This window comes from Penicillium bovifimosum (assembly GCF_028826915.1).
Source record: "Penicillium bovifimosum strain IBT 22155 chromosome Unknown utg000003l_segment0_segment0, whole genome shotgun sequence".
NCBI lineage: Eukaryota > Fungi > Ascomycota > Eurotiomycetes > Eurotiales > Aspergillaceae > Penicillium > Penicillium bovifimosum.
Window position 1 is genome coordinate 1,074,870 of NW_026622712.1, and position 14,937 is coordinate 1,089,806.

Here is a 14,937-nt window from a genome sequence, read left to right on the forward strand (position 1 = left end):
ATGTCTTGATTCGACTTAGTCCAGAACCACTCCAGTTTGAATGGAAGGCAAGAGTGACGCTGTTGATAGATATTGGCGGCTCGGTGGCGTCGTGTAGAGCTGGAAATGTCAATCGAACAATCAATGGAGCCCAGTTCAATCCTTTATTATTCGCGCAAGAAACCGTATTGGAACTCGTTGGTGAAAACTGTCCAAGCAAAGCATCGGCGAACAGCCCGAGAACCTTCCGAGCCACCGAGGTCGTCATCCTATGGCCATTTTGGGACTAGTCCATCCAATTATCAGCACGTGACAACGCGCGCGTGTTTATCGCGTCGCTGCTTATGCCAGGTTGTCAGACAAAAGCACTCGCATTTGACTCGCATTCATTTGAAGTCATTCTTGCATGTTCTTAGCGCTGCTACTTGATACTACATATCAAAATGCCCGAGTTAGCAGAGATCCACCGCATTGTGCATTTCATTCGTGAGCATCTTGTTGGGAAGACACTCTCGAAAGTACAAGCACAGCATGACGACATTGTATTTGGCAAAGTTGGCACCAGTGCCGCCGAATTTCAGAAGGCAATGCAAGGGAAGAAGGTTGTGGGAGCAGGCCAGCAAGGCAAATACTTCTGGATGACGATGTCTTCACCACCGCACGCCGTGATGCACTTCGGTATGGCTGGCTGGTTGAAAATCAGGGATGCCGACACCTATTATTATCGGTCTGACAAGCCTGGCGATGAGGAATGGCCTCCTAAGTATTGGAAGTTCTTGCTGGAGACAAGTGACGAGGTGAAAACAGAGGCAGCATTTGTGGATGCCCGCAGACTTGCTCGCATTAGGCTGGTGGATTGTCCGGCCGATGAGATTCGAAGCCATACACCCCTGAAGGAGAATGGACCTGATCCAGTCACCGATAAGGACATTGTGAATGAATCATGGCTGACAGAGAAGCTGGGGAAGAAGAAAGTACCGATTAAGGCTTTGCTGCTCGACCAAGCAAATATCAGCGGAATTGGAAATTGGATGGGGTAGGTCATTCGACCAGCCAAACTCGGCAGAGCCACAGACACTAATCTATTTTAGCGATGAGATCCTCTATCATGCCAAGATACACCCAGAGCAATACAGCAATACTCTGAAAGAAGAACAGATCAAGGAGCTACACACCGCCATTCACTATGTCTGCTCGACATCTATCGGTGTACTGGCAGATTCAGAAAAGTTCCCCGAGCACTGGCTTTTCAAACACCGATGGGGCAAAGGGAAGAAGAACCACTTGAATGCCCTTCCCAACGGCGACAAGATCAGTTTCCTTACCGTTGGAGGCCGGACCAGTGCCGTTGTTCCAGCTGTCCAGAAAAAGACTGGCGCTGTCGCCAAGGATATTGAAGAAGATGCTACACCATCCACACCGGCCAATTCGAAACGGAGACGTGTCGCCCCAAAGAAGGAAAGCGAATCGGAAGTGGAGGAGAGTCAGACAAAGAAGCGGGTGACTTCAAAGCAAAAGAAGCCGGTTATGAAGACTGAGGATTCCGATGAGGAGAAGACAAAGCCTGCTGTTGTTGGCAGAAGACGATCTACCCGTATAACAAAGTGATCTGCCCTCATATGTAAGTAGTGACGAGGTTGAGAAACCGTTTATCCACATTGAATTTCCCGATTAATTGGCACATTTACTACAAGTAGTCATGTTGATACGCTATCAAACGATGTTGGCTTTTCAATTTAACTCAGCAACGAATACACTGACTGCTATTGGAGCATCTATACAAACTGCTATCCACAAGTTCTCGAACATCTAACAAGTAGCCTCATCCTTGCTCTCTCCTGTCTACCCGGGTTCATTGGCCGTATCGTCTCGATCCTATCCGTAATATAGTCAGTCACTGTTCCAACTTCCACATTCCATGACACGGACACACCTTGAAGTTGGAGCAATCATCGCAATCCACTACCGTTTTTCGAAGGTTTGAGCCCCCTAACATGCTCTGCTGATTTACACCGCATTCACATATGAAATACCTAAACAGTCCCAACTGTTTCCCGGAGATCAACGAAAACAAAAGCAGACCTGGGAGCCCTAGGCGCTGCTCGCCCCAGTCCCCGGAGTTGGAGGCTCGTCTGGCCCTGGCATGGCCAGACCATGCAGAATTTTCTTGAAAGTTGGGAAATTGACAGGTTTCCTCGCGTCTTTGATGATAAACCAAATCCGCTCAAACCATCCACTGAATTCAGATTCTTGAAGAACTGTTTTCCAACAGTTGGCCACCTCCCGGGGAGGATGGCCATAGGCTCCACATCCCAGGGCCCCGAGAGCCAAGTGGCGGTGACGCATCTGGCCTGCTGCGCGTAGGATGAGTCGCATTTTCTTTCTCATCAAGTCTCTGGTAGCTTCGGATTTGTAGACTCCGTCGGTCAAGGGAGGTTTATACTGCGCTGCCATGCTAACAACACTCACGACCACAAAGTGGTCCATCATTTCATAATTACTCTCCACATTTTTGCGGAAAATAAACACTTGCGGTGAATAGATCCCCTCCATCTCTCCCATCGGGTAGAGCCGTGCTCTCTTTTCCACAAGACTCGCAGAGAGAGTGCTTCGGTAGAAAAGCTGTTCCTCCTGTGCTGATTTACCCTTGAGCCAGCCTCCGCCGGCCGTTTTGGCATTGGCAAAGTTAAGAACACATACCGGCCCGCGATTCTTGCCAGACATCTCGATGGCTCGATCAAACGTGTCTCCCTTCACAACTTGAACAACTGTCTTCAATTTGGGAAATCTCGGGTCTTTGGGGTCCAGGGAAGGCGCGCTTTTCTTGTCTATCTTACAAGCATAAGATGTAAATTGGGTTTTTTGGGGTGTTCGCAATATCCTTCGTTTGACGCATGGTTTCTGCAATCGCATCTGGTGTAGCTCCATAGTCTTCATTGACATTGGATACTTTTGGCGGCTTTTCAGACATGTTTTCTGTCGGCAAGAAGACGTAGATATGGTAGAACAGTCAACAGTGGACAAGAAGTCATGTTGAGACTGACAAGTGTGTGTCAGTCCCTTTATAGCTTATCTCTACACCCGAGGGCTACATTTGGCTACGTAGACGTCGTGGAAGCCAAAGCGGATATTTGGCAGAGCACGAGGATTCGAACGTCGAACAAAAGAAAGTGGAAGTTGAAAGGAGATTGACGCCAGAAATAGTAGACGCTTTGTTCATAGTTCCATTTCGGCCAATCAGATTGGTTGCCACTCGCATAAGGCGGTGGGCTTATCTCCGATCACGCCACCATGACAAAGCGGGCAACGCCGTTGGCTCGCCTTTGGATGAACTATTCTGATCCTTAGCATTCTTTGTCCTACTTCTCGGTAACAGACTCGCCTCTTTGAGCCATACTCGTTCTCTTCATTCAGGGTCGCCCAAAGCAGTACCCACCAAGATGAGCGCGATCCTGTCAGCAGACGACTTGAATGATTTCATCTCGCCGGGGGTCGCGTGTATCAAACCAGTTGAAACACTTCCACAGAAATCGACAGCGAATCAAGAGGTATGTCTGCTACTTATCTCATCTTGAATGCGTGACTTCGATTATCTTTTACTAACTTGCTAATTATAGCACACTTATGAAGTGACAACGGAAGACAAAGTTCAGCCCGAGGATCTACCACCCGCCCAGATTTCTTTAACGGACTGCCTCGCGTGCTCTGGCTGCGTTACCTCTGCCGAAGCAGTGTTGATTTCACTCCAGTCTCACGCAGAGGTTCTCAATGTCCTTGACGCTTACCCAGAAATTCCTTTGACGCATGAGCACCATGGAACGGCAATCAATGAATTCGAAGACTCCGGAGAGAGCAAGATCTTTGTGGCCAGCGTCAGCCCACAAGTCAGAGCAAGTCTGGCAGCAGCCTACGGAATTTCAGAGAAAGAAGCGGGGTACATAGTCGACCAGTTACTCAGTGGTCCGCAGGGCTTGCGAAGTGGAGGCAAACACGGCAGTGGGTTTACCTGGGTTGTAGACACCAATGCTATGCGGGAATCCGTGCTGGTGCTCACCGCAGACGAGGTATCGGACTCTCTCGACTCGCAGGACTCGACGGCAGCGGGCCAGACAGATGACTCTCTTGCCAAACGACCTATATTATCATCAGCATGTCCTGGGTGGATTTGTTACGCTGAAAAGACACACCCTTTCATTCTTCCACACCTTTCTCGACTCAAGTCCCCACAGGCTCTGTCGGGTACATTCCTCAAGACCGTTTTGAGCAAGTCCCTCGGAATTCACCCTTCTCGGATATGGCATTTAGCAGTCATGCCATGCTTCGACAAGAAGCTGGAAGCCAGTCGAGAGGAACTCACAGATGTGTCATGGCGACACGAAGATACATCGGACTCTGCAGCACCGCCAGTTCGCGACGTAGACTGTGTGATTACTGCTCGTGAGCTTCTGACTTTAGCTTCGTCTCGGGGAACCTCGTTGCGAACCCTGCCCTTGCAACCTCTACCCTCATATTTTACCCCACCCTTCCCCGAGAGAAGCCTCGAATCTTTTGTCTCCAAGGTATCTCGCGCAGAACAATCGCTTGCCACAGGTACCTCTGGAGGTTATCTGCACCATGTCCTCATGAACTTCCAAGCTCGCAACCCGGGCAGTGAACTTGTGATCAACCGCGGACGCAACGTCGATGTTGTAGAGTACGTGCTCATGTCCCAAGAGAAGCAACCCATCTTAAAAGCGGCTCGCTACTACGGCTTCCGAAACATCCAGAACCTCGTACGGAAGCTCAAGCCCGCGCGAGTATCGCGGCTTCCCGGCGCAAAACCCACCGTCAGACCCGCCGCAGGTCGGCGCCAGCCGGTGTCCCGCAATGTTGCGTCCACAGGCGGCTCGGGATCGGACTATGCCTATGTGGAAGTCATGGCCTGCCCTGGTGGGTGCACGAACGGCGGTGGCCAGATTCGAGTGGAGGATGCCAGAGAGGTCCTTGGTCCTTCTCAGGGAGAGCCGCTAGATGCGTCTATCAAGCCATCACCACACGAGCAGCGTGCATGGCTTGCTCGTGTTGACGAGGCATACTATTCCATGGAATCTGAGTCCGAGGCTGAGATGGAGCCCGAGACTCGACTTCCATTAGCTAAAAAGGAGGCCAAAATTCACGATGACTTGCAGCGCTGGTCAGACTATATGGATATCCCGCTCTCCAAGCTCGTCTACACTACCTACCGCAAGGTAGAAAGTGATGTTGGCAAGGATCAAACACCGGCCAACGATACTAGTCGCGTTGTGGAGCTTGCAGGCAAGATTGGGGGCGGTTGGTAGATTATCATCATCATCATCTGATTATGTATATTGCGAGATCCAGTCTTCACTGGGTTTCTCGTTGCTGCATTTGCATGGCGCCGGGATTTGATTTTTCTTGCATGTCGCTACGAGATATACCATATTTGCATTTTTTGAAGTCATGACTGTATTTTATCATGGCTTGGAACATAGAAATTAGGCGTGCCGCCCTGAATGAAATATACGAATCTCATTTACAAGCCATCAAAACATAGAAAAAGAGGTTGTAATCTGGGTAGACTCTTCATACTTCCCAATCGGGCCCGGAGGCCAATACGTGCTGACTAATCATTCAGATGTGCAAATGACTAAGCACCTAAAATCGGGCGGTCCGCGCTCTAGAAAGAAAAAGAATCGAAGAACCTCAACCTACAAGCTAAAATACTCCGAACACCACACCTCTTTTCCTCCAACGACCGCGCCCAGCTCAAGCACAACAAGTTACCATCAAAAACCCACCCCGCTACAAACACCCAGCAATGTCTCGCGAAGCCTACCAAGTCCCCGCAACGGGCACCCAGAGCAACTTCGACACCCAGGGCGGAGGTTTCGGCAGCGCCATGGCCATCGACAGTCCGACAGTCACCTACCTGTGCGGCGAATGCTCTGCGCGCGTTCCCCTGAAGCGCGGCGACCAGATTCGCTGCAAGGACTGCGGTCACCGTGTTCTGTACAAGGAGCGGACGAAGCGGTAAGATTTTCCTGGATGAAATAATGCGATACGCGCGGCTTGAACTTGGGGCTGACATGGTCTTTTTGGGGGGTTGTAGTATGGTTCAGTTCCAGGCTCGGTAAATGCTCTTGTTCGTGGCGACGTGAATTAGAACCTATAATCAGGTTGCGATGGAACTGGCGGAGTTGGGGACGGACGAGGCCTGAGGGAGCGGTTTTCTTTGGGTTCGGACTTGATGTCTGGTGATTATTTGACGAATTTGCATACTATGGCGCTTTGGGATTCCAGTTTTCTTTTGAGATCAGTCTGCGAGCATGTGATGTGTTGTGCTGATTGTGTTCTACTGTCCGGATTTGATCTCGGATGAGAGGCTTCGGCTTACTTCAACAATCATATTCTGCTTCCGGGGAATCAAATATCTCTCTTTTTTGGAGTGTAAATCTAGCAACCCGAAATACTTGCACATTCAAATGTACAGAAAGTGCACCAATCACATCAAACGAAAGCACGCATGCTTAAATCAACCGAAAAGCTCCTTGGACCAGACGAGATCAGATCATGACACATCCAATCCATACATACAGTATACCTAGATACTCAACATTTACTCAACATGCTTTTTAGAGCTGGTTAGTCACTTCAACGAATCGCTCCAAGTTCTTCAAAGACTCTCCGCTTTCAATTGCCCAACGTGCGCGGCGCACGCCTTCTTTCCAGCGGCCTCCGCCAGGGCCACGTTCGGTGATGACCTTGCCATCGTCCCCAGGTCCCATGTTGCTGGTCTCGGCCTCACAAATACCGGAGGTGACGAGTAGACCTGCTACGTTCATGAGAACGAACTCCAAAATGGGGTCATCCCGTGGCAGCTCGTTCCGGAGGATGCTCATTAGCTTGGCCGCATTGTCCTTGGGCATCTTGCGTCCACCCACTTCACTGAGAGGATGGCTAGAGAGGCCAAAGTCCGATGGCTGGAGCTGGAATGTGTCGACCTTGACCAATGTCCGGGGGTTGCTGCTGTCGTCCTCATCTGAATCCTCTCCGTCTTGTGACGGCTTGTAATCAGGGTTCGGGTATTCTGAAAGCCTCCAGCAGTTTGTTTTTCCAGCGCAGCTGATCTCGTCCATGTCTTCTAAGCCACATACAATCATGGCTTTCTTCGCTCCACTCTGTTTGAAGGCTTCTGCGAATACCGGACCCAGGCTCTGGTATGCCACACCAATCACACGAGCTTCCAGCGCCCAGTCGACGGGGTTGGCCAAAGGACCCATTAGGTTGAAGATTGTTCGGAGACCGAGACCTCTGCGGACGGGGTTCGAGTGCACCATTCCCGGGTGGAAGTTCGGGGCAAACAAGAACGAATAGTTGGTCTTCTCATAGACCTTTGCGAGGTTCTCAGCCTTTACGGCAGCAATCTTGGGCGGTATGGGCTGAATGGCACTGAGGACGTCGGCGGCTCCCGAGGTCGATGTTTGAGCGCGGTTTCCATGCTTGGCGGTCAACAGAAGGGGCGAGGCGACGATTGAGGAGGTCGTAGAGATGTTGAAGGTTGAGTGAGAATCTCCTCCGGTGCCAACAATATCACACTAGACAAAACGGCCTGTTAACAAAGTTCAATGGCAACATCAACGAGGGCGTTCGTACCAATCCACCCTTATAGTTTCCTTCCGCCATTCCACGAGATTCAATGATCTTGTTGATTGGCTCTTTTTCCACCCGGCAGGCAGCCTCTCGCATGCAGTGAGAGCATTTCGCAATCACGTCCGCCTCTCTGTCCTTGCCGGTCGAGTGAAGCAGTGTGAGGAGAGCAGCGAGCTGGATTTGAGAGAGCCGGTTCTCAAAAATCAAAGCAAAAGCAGAAGCGATCTCCTCTGCACTGACTGCAGGGAGATCTTCTGCGCTCACGCGAATACCTGCTGCCGCGGGGTAGGCAAGGCGTCGAAGTAGTGGAGAGATCGAAATGGTCTCGGGATGCTCAGACGCGGGAGCTGTAGGTGTCGCCATTATTGCGATTTTGGGATAATTATATTTCCACGGGGTCCTGTAAGTGCCGACGAGGGTTGCGACACGAACAATTGCTATAATGCCCTCGAATGACTCAATGGAATGACTCAATCCTTCGAGAACAAAGGGCCCCTCTTGATACGCGGCAAAATAATTCACCGCCATTTGTGGCGCTTTACCCGATTGGGAGTCAAAAAATATCACCGCGCTTCGCATTTCCCGGGGGCTGTCTCGACCTGTATATCACCTTTCCTTGAATTGTTTGGGCCTGGTTAATATTACCACCCGAATAAGCACTTTCACAATGCCTCCCCGGTTAAGACTCTCAGCGCTCCAGCACCAAATCCCCCGATGCCAATATGAACTCCGAATTACCAGGAGCGCATCCACTGCTGCGGCTTCGGCAATCACGCCAGCTGCTCCCATTGAGCAGATGACACGCTCAACAGCCCCGGTATCGAAGTTCCCTCGAGCCCAGCCACCCTCGCACCGCAATCCCGAATACCGCCGGTCGCAACTCCTGCGCTCATACACCTCCCTTCTCCGCACATCTCCTCTCATCGTGCTCTTCCAACATGACAACCTCAAGTCCATGGAATGGGCCGCCATCCGACGAGAACTAGCCATTGCCCTGCGAAAGGTCGACGAGAAGATCGCCGCCGAAGGCCGCACAGCCCCCGCCCTCGCTCCCTACATTAAGCTCCAGACTATCCAGACCAGCATCTTCGAGGTTGCCCTGCGTATTGTCGAGTACTTCCGACCCAGCGAGGCCGCCCTGGCCGCAGGAAAACCCCCAAGCGCAGTCGATCCCGTCACACAGACCTCCGCCGAGCTGCCCCTGCTTTCCGGCTCGAGGGATGACCCGTCTTTGACACACGACTTGTCTCGCACTGTCCACGCCGCAGTGAAGGACATGAAGGGCAAGCACGAACTCTCGCCTCTGCTAGTTGGTCCCGTGGCTATTCTTTCCATCCCCACCGTCTCACCGGAACACATGAAGGCTGCGTTGTCGATCCTCGCTCCCAAGGAAGCCGGCTTCCCGGCCCCCACCCGCAGAGCCAACCCGGAATACCACGAGCCTATCGTTCAGAATGGTCTTCGCAAGATTAACCTGCTCGCTGCTCGTGTAGACAACCAGGTGTTCGATTTGGATCAGACTAAGTGGGTTGGCAGCATTGAGGGCGGCATGGACGGTCTCCGCTCCCAGCTTGTCATGGCTTTGCAGAGCATGAGCTCCAGTGTGGCCACTACTCTGGAGGGAGCTGGCAAGAGTGTTTACTACACCCTGGAGAGCCGACGAACCGTCTTGGAGGAAGAGGCCAAGGGACCGGAGGGCGAGAAGAGCGAATCGTCCTAATCTGGTCATGGTCCTGATTCATTTTGTATAATAGATCATTTCTGCGTTTCGTCCTCAAGGGCTCCAACTTCCTACTTTAGGATTCATGTATACTTGCGAGAAATCAACTTGGGTGCATCATATTCTCCATTGGAACCATAAGTCATCGAGTTTTCCTGTACACAGTATGTAAACCAAAGTAAAGACCGGGCAAAAAACGTGTTTCCTGCCTGTGTATGTCCAACTATATCCAAGATCTACTCCTTCCTCAAGCGCAGCTTAGCATTCATACCGACGATGCTGCGCACAAGATCCCAATCCCCGTCCAAACCAACCCAATCAGTAACAAGAATACCCGTGGAACAGTCCCCATCATGCTCCTTGCCCCTGCGACAGATATAATCAACAATAGCCGGGTTCACCTTGGCAGCAACCTTCTCAGGCCAAGTATCCGTCTTCCAGAAGTTACTAGCACTCAAGAAATTGACGTAAAAGGGGAATGCTTTGGTAGCTCTCAAATCCGGCTGAACACCGAACGGATACCGACAGCAGCCCGCGCGATCAATCTGCTCGCAGACATACTTAATCTTCTTCTCGATATTCATGCTCTCCAGCACCTCATAGAAGTCCTGAATGCAAAGCAAACCACTAGCACACTTCGCATGGGGGGTATTATCCTCCCACGCAGCAGCATCAATACCCCACCCCGTCCCACCATGTTCGCCCTTCAACTTCTGATTCAGATTGAACCGACGCATGAGCACGACCTTTCCGCGCGCCTCGCCCAGAGTCGGGATCTTAGGCCGCACCCACCACCGACCGCCCTTAGCGTAGTGGTCGTGCAAGATGCGCGCGAGCTGCTCGTCTGTCGCATTACCGGTTCCCTCGCGCTTGAGCGAGACGATCAGCGTCTCGGACGGGTTACGGTCGAGGAATCCCTCTATTTCGCGCAGCAGGTCGCGGAAGTACTTGTTTCCCGTCAGGGAGATGGGGAAGGCACTGTGCACGAGGACCAGCTCGTCGCGCGCCGGGTCCTCGGGGTACTGGGGCTGGACACGGATGTCGAAGAAGCGCACTCCGTTCTCGAGCTGCTCTTTGGGGCTGACGGCTTGGCAGCGCACGGAAGGCGGGGCGATGTGGCAGGTTGGCGAGTTGTGGGTGCCTGGGATGGAGAGGGCGGAGAGGAGGGTGTCGTCGCGGAGCTCGCGCATCCAGGCGTTGAGGTTTGAGGAGGAGAAGATTGCCAGGAAGGATTCGGGCGTTATGTAGATGCCTGTGAAGCGGTGCTTGGGTTTGTCGCTTAGGGCTTTCATGGATGCAGATTCGGCTGTAGGCACGGGGACTTGGATTTGGTACTTTTGGCCCTCGGCTTCGAAGATTAGACGGGTGCGCTCCTTGTCGGACTCGATGAAGGAGCGGAGGTCGGTTTTCTTCGTTGTGAAGGGCTCGATGCGGATGTCGACGTTCTTTTCTTCGAAATGGTGGCTGTCTTGTTCGATGCAGGAGACGGCATCGTTGCGGGTTTGGTTGGTCAGGACCTGGGTGAAGTTTCTGGCTACTGTGCTGAAGGCGCTGAATCCTCCCTTCTCCGGTGCCCGGAAGCGCTCAATGCGCTTCAGAACAATTGAGGTGGAGGTGTTGTTGCGGATAGACAGGTGTTCGGCGACCATTGTGACGATTGATGAGGTGAGGTCAATGTCCGTGTCCGAATCTATGAGGGATCTCAAAGTGAAGGTTGCCTGGAGAGATCAAAGTGGGGTTACCCCTCCGGTTGGAGATCGGCGGCCGTGCTTAGAGTTGACACAGCCTACAGGTAGAGCTCATAGCTTGAATATACTACTGTGATCACACCCGTACCTTGACTGTATCTCATATAGGGCTTACTATGGGACTCGTCTAAATGTCTTATCAATTGACAATTCTCCGAACTATGTCCTAGACAAATACCAATCTCCAACTGCATGAGGCTTGTGTGGAGTACTCCACGGCTGGTATTTCACTTATGTTCATACTACGCATAGAATGCCCGATTTCTCATATGACCGTTATGACTGTTATGACACTCCTCAATTGATCCATGACCGTATCCTCGAGCAATTAGGGCTCAGCAATATCGAAAAGAACGATAACCCCCGGGCTGCGGCCCTTCCCCGTCCCTGTCGTGCGGGGAGATCACGTGCGCAGCGGTTAGCATCGGGGCAGGACAGTCGACATTCGAGAGACAAAATAAAGACACAATGCTCCCTTTTTCTTTAAGAATTTCAGAAACGAAACGTCCCTCTACTTGACCATTCTATCTACCACCTTGGCCCATCTATCATGAGTTTCAGGCGCAGCGGGGGACTTACTGCCCGCAACTTCAGACCTTGTCTACCCCAGAATCTCCGCATTCGCTCCACTTTCCCGCCGCTGTTATCCCGGAAGTTCCATGCTAGTTCTCTGCTATGCGCGATCAGATCACAGGTTCTGAAGGATGTCGGAGAGGGTATATACTACTCAATGCCTGTTTATGGTCTGATTTATTTACTTACAATCCCTAGGCATCACTGAGGTTCAGATCATTCAATGGTACGTGGAGGAAGGGGCTCATATCGAGGAATGGAAGCCCTTGTGCCAATATCAGTCGGATAAAGCTGTCGACGATGTGAGTGACGCTTTTCTGTTCCATTTATAGGGTTATTGCTAATGAGCTCAGATTACTTCGAGATACGAGGGTGTGATCAAGAAACTACACTTTGAGACAGACGACACAGTGCCTACAGGAAGGGTGTGTATACCTCAATTCTGTCCTACCAGCCCTCATACTGGGACCTTAGTACTGATTACCTTGCCAGGCACTCTGCGATATCGAAGTCGAAGATGGCAAATACCCCGATGATAACCCGCCTCATGAATCAACAGCAGAGCCAACCCCGGCCTCGGGGGTAACCGCTGCAGTCCAAGCAGCGGAGTCGTCTCTCGTCTCCCCACCGCCAACAAACACCCCCGACGTTGCCGAAGAGGCACCAAAGTCAAAGCACGCATCCCTAGCAGTTCCCGCCGTCCGCGGACTGTTAAAGAACCACGGCGTGGACATCCTCTCCGTGACCGGAACCGGCAAAGACGGACGAGTCACAAAAGACGATGTCATGAAGTTTGTAACAGCTCGTGACACTCCCGCAGCACAAACATCATCCGCCTCGGTCCCCGTATTACCAGATACACGACAAGCCGAGTCAACCGTCAACCTGACGCCGATCCAATCACAGATGTTCAAGGTCATGACCAAATCCCTGAACACACCCCACTTCCTCTATGCCGACGAACTCCAAATCAACGGCCTCAATGCCATTCGCCAAAAGCTCGCCAGTAACAAGCGCGATCCTACTAAAATCACCTTCCTCCCCTTCGTCGTCAAGGCCGTCTCCCAGGCCCTAGCGGACTTCCCGCTTCTCAATGCCAGGGTCGATGTCAGCGACCCCAACAAGCCTAAACTTGTCATGCGCGCCAAGCACAATATTGGTGTTGCAATGGACACGCCGACGGGTCTGATTGTGCCGAATATCAAGGACGTCGCTAATCGGTCTATCGTCGAGATTGCTGCTGAGATTGCGCGGCTCAGCGCTCTTGGAAAGAGTGGCAAGCTGACGCCTGCCGACCTCAGTGGTGGCACTATCACTGTGTCGAATATTGGGAATATTGGTGGTACGTATGTGGCACCGGTGATTGTGCCGACGGAGGTGGCTATTCTCGGGGTGGGCAGGTCTAGGACTGTGCCAGTCTTTGATGAGGCGGGGCAGGTTACACGCGGGGATATGGTTAACTTTAGTTGGAGCGCTGATCACCGTGTTATTGATGGGGCGACGATGGCGAGGATGGGCAATAGGGTACGGGAGTTGATTGAGTCGCCTGAGCTTATGCTTCTTAATCTTAGGTGATTGTCAAGGGCTGTGGAGAAGTGACATAGCTAGATCAATATATGCAATAGAAGCACCTACTTATGGTTCAATAACTGCGTACTTGAATGGGTTGAGATTATAGATGCTTGTCTATCTAGAAAGCATGTCACAGTGTAAAGACGAAGGTGATATAGACAAGTGAATTGGTTCAATTCACCACAATACTGCATAAACAGCGGATATCTCGAAGCCCGTCAAGCCAGACAAGAAAATTTTATCCATAAAGGAAACGCCAGATCTAAAACAGACATGACCGAAGTCGCCAGTCAAAACGCCAAACACCATGAGGAACAACACCAAAACAAGCAACAAAAAATGCTAAAGCCATCAAGATATCCTCCATGCATAGATCATACCCCATTTTCGCATGAACCCGGGTCTCATACCATCGGCAAGGCATCTCACTTGTACTCGGCCAACTTCTCCGTAACAGCCGTAATAACATTCTGCTGCACTTCCTCCATCGGCCCCTCAACATTAATAGTAATAGCATCCCACTCATCATTCGGCTCCTCCAGCACCGCCAACTGAGATTGCACCATCGTGCTCTTCATATAGTGCTCCCGGCGCTGCGAGACCCGCTGCATAAGCACCTTCTCGTCGAGCTTGAGGTAGACAAAGTGGATCTGCACGGCCGGCGAGCCGTACGCGGCAACCCGCATGACGTCCCGGTACTTCTGCTTCAGGGCGGAGCAGGCGACGACCACGCCGGCGGGGGCTGGAAGTCGTTGGCTTCTGATGGGGAGAGGAGGTTGATGGCTGCTTGGCGGAGGGAGATGAGCCAGTCCCAGCGATCTGCGTCTGTGAGGGGGATGCCTTGGCTCATTTTTTCTTTGTTGGTTGGGGGGTGGTACTGGTTTTGTGTTAGTTGTTTATGTTTATTGGATATGTCGCATTCGGGGTAAGAAGGGGGAATTGGGGAAAGGTTGTAGGTAAAAGTGTAACTTACATCGTCGCCTTCTATGAATGGGAGGTTGAGCTTGGTGCGTAGAACATTACCGACAGTGCTCTTTCCGCAGCCTGCTGGGCCGGTCACGACCCAGATATGTTGCATGTGTGTCGAGGGCTTGGAGACTCCGTTAACTCCGTTGGCAAGGTCGGTCATGTCTGCCTTGCTCGCGGGCGTCGAATCTACAGCGTGGCAAGGCTGGGGTCGTTCGCCTGCTGATAGCATGTTGCAGGGAGTGAAAAGTGTTGGGTCTTTTCGGTTTGAGGAGCGGAATGCTGGTCTTATGGGAGTTCCAGTGGGGAATTACCGGTTGGGCCGGAGTTGTGGAGGTATGACGATGCAGTGATACGCGATTTTCTATACAGGTCTGATGACTTTGGTTTCTTCGGTCTGGGACAGGAGATCGAGGAGATCGAAGAGATTTTAGAGGAAATATGGAAAAAGGAGTCGCGCGACAGCTATCTTTTTAAGTATGACGGTGGGTCGGGAGAAAAAAGAATCACAGAGAGTGGGGGGGGTGAAGAGACAGAACGGTTGCTGTGTTTCTTCCTTCCCTTTCTACTAAGTTATGCTGATATAGTCAAGTCCAACTGGCAACGTTGAAGCTATTCACATCTATGTCACCGTCTCTATACTCAATCCATCGAGTTCTCTCCTCCTCAGACCCTTGAGGATGCCCGTCTCTATACATCTCCATGATGTCACGGTATTTGGTATTACAC

General features: G+C 51.6%; 9 protein-coding genes across 9 annotated transcripts; 5 read left to right on the forward strand and 4 right to left on the reverse strand.

Moving 5' to 3' along the window:
* Nucleotides 1-422: 422 nt before the first annotated feature.
* Nucleotides 423-1,587, forward strand: N7515_003461 (putative formamidopyrimidine-DNA glycosylase; the record flags this gene model as incomplete). Its single annotated transcript, XM_056664205.1, has 2 exons — nt 423-1,015; nt 1,071-1,587. The coding sequence occupies 2 exons, from the start codon at nt 423-425 to the stop codon at nt 1,585-1,587; spliced, it is 1,110 nt and encodes a 369-aa protein (XP_056523262.1).
* A 483-nt stretch (nt 1,588-2,070) lies between these two features.
* On the reverse strand, nt 2,071-2,950 carry N7515_003462 (uncharacterized protein; the record flags this gene model as incomplete). Its single annotated transcript, XM_056664206.1, has 2 exons — nt 2,071-2,807; nt 2,872-2,950. The coding sequence occupies 2 exons, from the start codon at nt 2,948-2,950 to the stop codon at nt 2,071-2,073; spliced, it is 816 nt and encodes a 271-aa protein (XP_056523263.1).
* Nucleotides 2,951-3,419: 469 nt separating this feature from the next.
* nar1 (iron-sulfur cluster assembly protein NAR1) lies at nt 3,420-5,297 on the forward strand (the record flags this gene model as incomplete). Its single annotated transcript, XM_056664207.1, has 2 exons — nt 3,420-3,527; nt 3,597-5,297. 2 exons carry the CDS (start codon nt 3,420-3,422, stop codon nt 5,295-5,297), a joined length of 1,809 nt encoding a protein of 602 aa, XP_056523264.1.
* A 500-nt stretch (nt 5,298-5,797) lies between these two features.
* On the forward strand, nt 5,798-6,013 carry N7515_003464 (Rpo12/RPC10 RNA polymerase subunit family protein; the record flags this gene model as incomplete). The annotated part of the gene is made up of 1 exon (XM_056664208.1): nt 5,798-6,013. The coding sequence occupies one exon, from the start codon at nt 5,798-5,800 to the stop codon at nt 6,011-6,013; it is 216 nt and encodes a 71-aa protein (XP_056523265.1).
* Nucleotides 6,014-6,611: 598 nt separating this feature from the next.
* Nucleotides 6,612-7,992, reverse strand: N7515_003465 (anthranilate phosphoribosyltransferase; the record flags this gene model as incomplete). The annotated part of the gene is made up of 2 exons (XM_056664209.1): nt 6,612-7,574; nt 7,633-7,992. 2 exons carry the CDS (start codon nt 7,990-7,992, stop codon nt 6,612-6,614), a joined length of 1,323 nt encoding a protein of 440 aa, XP_056523266.1.
* Nucleotides 7,993-8,296: 304 nt separating this feature from the next.
* Nucleotides 8,297-9,349, forward strand: N7515_003466 (mitochondrial 54S ribosomal protein uL10m; the record flags this gene model as incomplete). The annotated part of the gene is made up of 1 exon (XM_056664210.1): nt 8,297-9,349. The coding sequence occupies one exon, from the start codon at nt 8,297-8,299 to the stop codon at nt 9,347-9,349; it is 1,053 nt and encodes a 350-aa protein (XP_056523267.1).
* A 236-nt stretch (nt 9,350-9,585) lies between these two features.
* On the reverse strand, nt 9,586-10,998 carry N7515_003467 (phosphatidylinositol-specific phospholipase C; the record flags this gene model as incomplete). Its single annotated transcript, XM_056664211.1, has 1 exon — nt 9,586-10,998. One exon carries the CDS (start codon nt 10,996-10,998, stop codon nt 9,586-9,588), a length of 1,413 nt encoding a protein of 470 aa, XP_056523268.1.
* A 649-nt stretch (nt 10,999-11,647) lies between these two features.
* On the forward strand, nt 11,648-13,245 carry N7515_003468 (uncharacterized protein; the record flags this gene model as incomplete). The annotated part of the gene is made up of 4 exons (XM_056664212.1): nt 11,648-11,813; nt 11,869-11,972; nt 12,024-12,095; nt 12,163-13,245. The coding sequence occupies 4 exons, from the start codon at nt 11,648-11,650 to the stop codon at nt 13,243-13,245; spliced, it is 1,425 nt and encodes a 474-aa protein (XP_056523269.1).
* Nucleotides 13,246-13,667: 422 nt separating this feature from the next.
* N7515_003469 (gluconokinase) lies at nt 13,668-14,440 on the reverse strand (the record flags this gene model as incomplete). The annotated part of the gene is made up of 2 exons (XM_056664213.1): nt 13,668-14,119; nt 14,212-14,440. 2 exons carry the CDS (start codon nt 14,438-14,440, stop codon nt 13,668-13,670), a joined length of 681 nt encoding a protein of 226 aa, XP_056523270.1.
* Between the last annotated feature and the right edge of the window lie 497 nt (nt 14,441-14,937).